Source organism: Belonocnema kinseyi, chromosome 3, assembly GCF_010883055.1.
Source record: "Belonocnema kinseyi isolate 2016_QV_RU_SX_M_011 chromosome 3, B_treatae_v1, whole genome shotgun sequence".
NCBI lineage: Eukaryota > Metazoa > Arthropoda > Insecta > Hymenoptera > Cynipidae > Belonocnema > Belonocnema kinseyi.
In genome coordinates, this window is record NC_046659.1 from 70682145 (window position 1) to 70690478 (window position 8334).

The following is an 8334-nucleotide window of genomic DNA, read 5'->3' on the forward strand; positions in this document are numbered from 1 at the left end:
ACTGCAAATCTTAAATTCCTTAGAATTGTTTAAAGCTCTGACAAATACTTTGGAGTTTTTAAAAATACTTCCAAATTCTTCAAATTCTTTAAAATCCTATAACATTATTAAACGCAGTTTAAAATTCCATGGATTCTTCTAAAATATCTTAAAACTCGTTAGAGTTTTTGGAAATACCCGAAATATTTTAAAATCTTTGAATCCTACAAAATCCAACAATTCTTTTCACAAATTTTTTGAAATTCATTAAAATATTATAAAATCCTGCGAAATGATATAAAATCTTATAATATTTCCGGATATCCTCTAAAATGTATTAAAAGAACCTGATAGCTTTTAAAATATGTCAACATCATTGAAATTGCTTGGAATCTTTCAAAATACCATACAATATTTAAAATCCTTTGAAATCTTGTGAAACTCCTCAAAATTCTTAAAAAGTCCTTGAATGTTTTGAAAATATACTAAATTTTTTTGAAATACCTTGAAATTACTGAAATATATAAAAATTCTTCGAAGTATTTTTTTAAAATACGCGAAAATATTCCAAATCTATTAAGTTTTTTAAAGTTCCTGAAAATTCCTGGGAATTAAAAAAATATTCTTAAATTTTAAAAATCCGTCGTAATCCCGTTAATTGATTGAAATTTACTTGAAATTCCTTGGAATCTTTTGAAATACCCTAAACTATTTAATATACTTTGAAATATTTTGAAATCCATTGGAACTGTTTAAGGATCTTGAAAATTTCTGTATATTTTTAAAAATACTCTAGAATCTTAACATTCTTTTGAATCCCTTCAAATTATTGAAATCTATTTAAAAAATTCGGAATCTTTTGAAGTACGTGAAAATATTTGAAGAAAATTCAGAAACAGGTGAATTTAAAAATCTCGAATTGAATAGTAGTTAACAGATGGGTTAATTTATTGAAAGGAATGTGTCTATAGACACCGATAGATACGTGATTGTATTTTGTAAAAAAAAGTGATAATAGTGACTTTATGTTAAAAAGGTGAAAAAGGTGACTACGTGGCTGCGCTTATTATTCTTGGTACTTACTTAAAATTGCTTCTTACAGAACTTCCCTGACTTTCTGTTATTATTTTTTTTCCTGATTTATTCTTGATTTTCCCTGAACAATGAAATTCCCTGATTTCCAGGTTTTTTCTGATCTGCAGTCACCCTGGTTCCAGAACATTTTGGAATATTTTAGATCTGTCTATATTTTGAATATTTAAGAATGCTCTGGATTATTCCAGAAAAGTCTGGGGTTTCCGAGAATATTCTCGTATGGCCAAGAATGCCCCAAAATTGTCTATACCCTCATTTTTTCGAACATACATTTATCTTCCTCGTTATTTCCTACATTGCAATTGAACATAATATTTCAAACCTAAGAACTTGAACCTGAAGCCTTCAAACCAGAATTCAAAGCCCTTGGGCCTTCTCCTGATTTACGCTTCCACCCCCAGATCCTTAACTCTCCTAAAGACCTCAGACCTCATCCCAGGATCTCTTTAGCCAGGAGCGCTGCGGTGGCTGCACCTTAACCATAGATTTCCGCCACTGATATGCACCGGTGGTCCCTGGAGCTGCCTTTTTCCTAGACCTTAGACCATTTCGAGACTCCTGCTTTGCTCGATCCCCGACCCCGTCCTCGTGCACGTCGCGAATATGGAGTTGGTGGGACAACCGCGAGATGGAGACGCCCGACCCGGTGCCGGGCGTCGGGTCGCCGGCAGTCGCTAGCGCGACACGGTCGCCGCCACGTGCGAACGAATTTGAATCCACCGCCGTGGACGATTGCCACGCGAGCCGACGCAGCTCGTTCTCCAAAAAGTATCATCAAGAAACCTATTTTTCGTCCCAAAATATTCACCCTCTTTACTTTTACATCGTTAAGATTCTTTTCGAGTCTCCTTCAAGCGCTTTCGCAAAAATAAAAATAAAAGTCTTCGCGAGAGTTAAGGGCCCACCAGGGAACGGCAGCGGGTCCTGTCAGTCAAGATCCGGTCCCCGAATGAGAGTTTTTTTTTTATTTTGAATTCCCTTGGTGCATCTCAATTTCCACTTTGTAATACATTACTGATACGTGAAGCGCCGAAAAGGAAGTGAGGTTTTGTATTTGTCGTTCTTTATCATTTTCTTATCGAGTTTTGCAGTCTTTTATCGGGTTTTATGGTTCAGACTGAACGGAGTTGAAATCACTTGTTGTGCGGGGGTTGGAATGACATTGGGGCTTAGAGGGGTTGACCTTGAAATAAGCGCCACCTGCGGGTCGCAGGAACAAGGATCTCTGGAGTGAAGAGGTCATTGAAGCCGGTAGGGGAAGTATTTTGCCGCATTTCGATAAGAATTCGCTATTCTGCATGTGCGTGACATCGTGACTGGTTACTAAAAATACGCGGGTCATAAATTTTGACGGAAGTGCATGATAAATAAAGAAGAAGGAAAAGAGAGAAAAAATAGAATCTGGGCGAATCAAATCGAGTGTTAAGAAGAAAGGAGTGGGGAGATTGGTCATAGCGCGGGAGATTTTATAATTTCGGCTTATTAACAGTTGGCGAGTCGCGAAGTGAGCCGTGGATTAATTGACAGTCTGTGAAACTTTTCTAAAAGTATCAAGAGGACAATAGTGTAGATTGAATTTCTTGTAAAGAAAAGTCTGAAGCTGTGCGAGATAGTGTACGGTATTTTGTTAGAAGTGATTTGTGTGGATATAAAGTAGTTTTCTGAAATCTCTTGCAGCTGATGGAATGAGTCAATATGTTACCTAGGTAAGGGAGTTTTACTGGTTGGACGTATTTTTTATCTATATACATTATACGTATATGCATATAAATTTATAGTAAATTTGATATGGTTGTGGAATATTGAGTATTTCTGTTCAGGAGAGTAATGATAATGCGTGAATTTCCAGTTTATGATACTGAATAGAAGAGACCGCCAGAGGGTTAGGTGATGTTGGATTACGATTAGTTGATGCGGCTAATGAGCAGATTATGTTTTTGTAGTTGGAAGAAAGATAACGCGTTTTCTTCATTAAACAAAGTACAATACTATTTAAACTTTTAATATTTATAATGCAGCTTATAACCGATTAATTTAATTTAATTTAATTATTATTAGACAAATATACAGATAATTAATTAAATAATATTTAAGGTTTGAACTTTTCAAAATTTTTTTATTTAAAACATTTAGAATTTGCAGGATCCTTAATTCTGGCGTTCAAGGACATTAGACTGTTCAGGCTTAAAAAGCTTTTAGTTTAAAATTGATTCAGTTACCAATTATTTAATGATGAATACAATTTGAAAATGGAAAGATATTGAAAACTTTTGGTTTGGAATTGTTTAATTTCACTATTTAAATTTTTACTAATCATTTAAAATTATAAAATCATTTTAATAACAAATATATAGATTCTTCTTAAATTAGCCACACTACCTGGGGGGGGGGGAGGTTTTATGACGATTTGTAAAGTTGGAATGATGAGTTAAAGCAGAATGTGATATCATACTTCAAAAATATAAATGTTAAAAGCAATTTTTTTGAATTCTTTAAAAAATGAAAATTAATAACTTCATTTTTGCCTGCTGATTTATTACAGCCCAATTAAAAAATTCAACTCTTTTTTGTTAATTTAAATAAAATATTTTTCTGAAAAATTCTACTATTATATTTATATTATATTTTCTGGTGAAAAATGCAACTATTTGGTTAAAAATTCATGTATTTTGGTTTGAGGATTTAACTTTTTTGTTGTGAATTCGTATTTTTTGGCTAAATTCAACTGTTTTTGATTGGGAGTAAAAATATTTTTTCATTGAAATATCAACTATCACGTTTTTTGTTAAAAACTAATCTTTTTCGCTCATTTTTTTTCGTTTAATGTTTTTGTTAGAAATTCATTTTTTTTATAAAGATTCTGAATTTTAGTTAAAAATTAAACTATTTTGCTGAAAATTTAATAATTTGGTTAAAAATGCAAGTATTTTGTAAAAAAAATTATCATAATAAAAATTTAACTGCTTGCCGAAAATTTCTCTTTTTGGATAGAAAATACGTCCCTTAATTTTCAAAATTCAACTGTCTTCTGAAAAATTAATCTTTTTCTTAAAAATTCTCGTATTTGGTTTAAAAAGCACCTGTTTTCGTTAAAATGAATTATTTTTGTTTGAAAATTCGCCCTTTTGGTTGATGTTTTATCTTTGCAGGTGGAAAAATATAACTCTTTCATTGAAAATACGTCCTTTTTGCTTAAATTTTCAACTATTTGGTTAATAATAGTTTTTTATCTTTGTAGGACAAAAATTCAATTATGTGGTTACAAATTTAACTGGGTTATTTAAAAATTAACTATTTTGTTGAAAATTCAATATATATCTACTTTAAATCTTAACTGTTTTATATTGAATTCAATATGGTACTTATACATGGTCTAAACCTGTTAACTGACATTTTTTTATTTGACTTTTTTTGTATTTTCTGACACAAAATTTGTTTTAGTTCTTTTTAATGGGTTTTCGAAAATTGCGTTTTTGTGTCTATAGCATAGGTCCACTGTATAAATTTACCTTCGCCGTGTAAAACTTTTGAAATGTCAATTAACAGGCTAAGACCGCCGAACCTTGAATTTTATGTAACAAATTCTTTCATTATTTCTCTATTTTCCTGAAAAATTACTCTATTATTTTTCCCCATTTTGTGAGCATTTTTAGTTGAAAAGTCTGTTAAAATATTATGATATTATGTTTTGCATTTTATTTTAGGCGTTTATAAAATCAAATCGAATAAAACATATTGAAATTTTAATACGATTAAGAAAAATCTATAGGTACAGGATTCGAGCCCTAGTTGGTTTAGTTCAAGCGCTATGGATTTCTAATGAAATGGCGTAGAGCTCACAGCTTCCGTCACTTCTTTTTTGTATAGTTAAATAAAAATTTATAATATTATCATCAAAAGGTAGTCCGGCATTTTCTGATGATTCTCTTTTCAATACTTCTGAAATCTTTTGAGCACATAGAAACTAAAATCAATCATTGAAATTAAATCAAATTAACAATTTACAGGGCTGTCTATTTTATAGTATGTGCACTTGTAATTGGAAATAATTAATTATATCCGAACATTGCAATTTGCAGTAATTACAAATTTGGTTTGAGGATTATTCTACTGTTTGTCGCTAAATTACACATTGATGTGAAAATAATCACTTAAAATCCCAAGTGGATTCAGCGAAGTAACAAGCCACAGTTGATAAATTTTACATGCTAATCTGGTTTTGAAATACAATTTTAACAGCTATATTAACTAGCGGAATTAAGTATGGTATTACCTAATAAATTAAATGAAGAATACTCAGTAAAGTGGTTATTAGAAATTTATTTGAACCAATTCAGATGTAATTTTGAAATTTTATTGAAATTAAAATTGAAAATAAACTGAGAGCTTTGTATGACTAGATATTTTAAAAAACAATTAACCTTGAGCACAAATCGAGTTTCCAAAGCTTAATTATCATCATCTGGAGTTGTCAGGGCAATCCGATAATAATGAAAATTTTAATACGCCACCCTCTTGTATAATGTGTATGTCTATATAGTACATGCCTAAATTATATTTCTCGTTTGGCGACTCAATGAATGGCTCCGATAGATGGACAGTTTCATTATGAAGCGGTTGTGTCTTTTTATGCAATTTTCCAGACCAGGTTGTCGTTGACGAAAATAATTACTAGAAGTCGCCAGCTCCTGGGAAACAATTTCACCGCATGGATTGATGCGTAAATTGAAAAATGCGGAAGGGAAAAAGAAAATGAAATGAAATATGTATATTCGGAAAGCTTCTTTACATTAAGTTAAGCTCGGATTTTTTCATGACTATAAATTTTTACAATTACATTTGGGTGATGAAATTTGGAAGAACGGAATTATTGAATCTGGTTGAAAAAATTGTATGTACATTTCAATCAATCTATAATAAAATAACTTTTTTATCATAAATATTAATAAAATAATTTAAAACTTGGGCTACTATAAAGAGAAATTTTTTTACATTCATAATATAAACATTAGGAAACTTTAGCTGCAGCTTTAACAGAATGAAGTTGCATTTGCAACAACAAAGAAATGTAATCTATACCAAAAGAGTTAAGGCGTTAACCTAAAAATCTTTTTCAGTTTGAAAGAGAAAAAATATTTGAATTTTCAAGTCAAAAGATAAATTCATAGTGAAGAAAATCGTATAAAGTTGATAGTTCAAGCAAAAAAGATTTTGCTTCAGAATAGAAATCAGTCAAATTTAACTAAGAAAAAGATTTTCAACAAAATAGTTGAATCCTCAACCAAAGCAGATTAACTTTCAAATAAAACGCTGATTTATTAACTAGAAAAGCTCAAATTTCTACTAAGAGAGATGAATTTTCAAACAAATAGCAACCGAATTTTCAGCAAAGGAGTAAAATTTTACAACCAAGAATGATTTTTCAGTCAAGGAAAAAAATGTGCTAAATCGTTAAATTTTGAAGCTGCAAAGACGAATTTTCTACAAGAGAGTTAAATTTTCAATCCGGAAAATATGAATTTTCAACTAAAAAGTTGATTTTCAATCAAATAGTTAAATTTATTACCAAAGTGTTGCATTTCAAGCCAAGTAGATGAGTTTTCAACGAAAATTGTAGATAGTTGATACTTCAAGCAAATCAAATTTTAATTTGAAATGAAAAACGGCGGAATTTAATAAAAAATGGAATTTTCAAAAAACTATTTGAATTCTCAAACCTACCAGATTAATTTTCAAACAATCTGTTAAATTTTTAACTAAGTTGATTAAATTTTTACTTGAAGAGATGAATTAAAAAAATAAGAATTTCGAAAGAGTAGAATTTAAACCAAGACAGATATTTCCGTCAACAAAAAAATGCATAAAATTTTTTAAATTTAAAGACACAAAGGTGAATTTTCTAGAAAGCAATTGAAGCTGCAACCTGAAAATATGAGTTTACAACAAGAAAGTTATTTTTTAACTAAATAGTTAAGTTTTTTGCCGGTTTGTTTTATTTCAAGCCAAAAACAAAGGAATTTAACTTTAAAATAAAATTTTTTAACAAATTAGTTGAATCCTCATCTACAACAGATTATTCTTCAACCAAAAAGTTTCACTTTTAACAAATTAGGATAAAATTTCGACTAAAAGATCTCAATTTTTGAACCAGAAAGATAGATTTTCAACAAAATAGTTAAATTTGCTACCCAAAAAGACAAGGTTTCAACCAAATAATAAAACTTGCAACCGAAAAAATGAATTTTCTACAAAAGAGTTAAATTTTCTTAAGCCAAAAATATATATTTTCTACAAAACAGATAAATTTTCACTAAAAAGTTAGTTTTCAATCAAATAGTTTCTCAGTTCTATTAATTTAGTTCAAATTTAAGTGGAAAACGCGTTAAATGGTATAAGTTGTGCAAAGAATTTTGGGATGTAAATTATATTATGTATATGTATATATATATATATTAATTATTGGCAAGGAAAAATCTTCTTTAACCCTTAAACGGCCACAACGCCACTACCGGTACACTGCTTTTCAACGGCCAATAACTAAGACTATCCGACACTAGAAAAAATTGAGACACATATATTTTTATTGCTTAAGATCTCCTCTTTCCGACGGTGCCAATGAATTTCCTCAAAAAATTTTCTTATTATCCCAAAATGCAGTTTAAACAAAAAAAAACGTGATTTTTTGTGCCTTTTTTTTGTGAACCATTTTCCAAAGCTTTTCGAGTCTAACGGGTGGAATAAATGTCTAAACTTTGAGAATCCATGGTTCAAAGATCGATTTTTCGTTTTAGTATTTTCAAAATGGCGTCTTAATGGCAAAATTTTTGTGAAAACATTCATGAATTTTTTTACAATAAAGGATGCGCTTTTCGGAAAAATCATCAAGAATAAAAAGTTCGTGTAATCAGCCAAGGAATACGGCTGATTACAAGAAATTTTTAGTCTTGACAAATTTTCCGAAAAGCGCATAGTTTTTCAGTAAAAAAATTTTCATATTTCTAAGCATCGTGTAAGAGTAAAATGATTCACGAATATCTATCGTCCGTCTGCCGCAAACAAAGTTTACGTTGTCCAACTATCGCCAACGTGGAGGTCGACGAATATCGATAGTCTCTTTTTTTTTAAAGGGATTTTATATATTTTTTTTACATTTTTTTATTTTTTTTTATGGAGAATTTTTTTCATTTCAGATTTAAATCCGTTGAAATCATTTTGATCCTGCTGTTTCAGAATGTAATTTTGAGAAACAATGTAAGCAGC

At 30.2% G+C, this 8334-nt stretch overlaps 1 protein-coding gene across 1 annotated transcript in view; it reads left to right on the forward strand.

The window, feature by feature from the left end:
• Positions 1–2305: 2305 nt before the first annotated feature.
• The window catches only part of LOC117170239 (collagen alpha-1(XVIII) chain-like), a 611475-nt gene continuing 605446 nt past the window's right edge, over positions 2306–8334 (forward strand). Inside the window, 1 exon segment of the mRNA XM_033356868.1 lies at positions 2306–2780. Coding sequence (XP_033212759.1) covers positions 2770–2780 — 11 coding nt within the window. The 5' untranslated portion in view covers positions 2306–2769.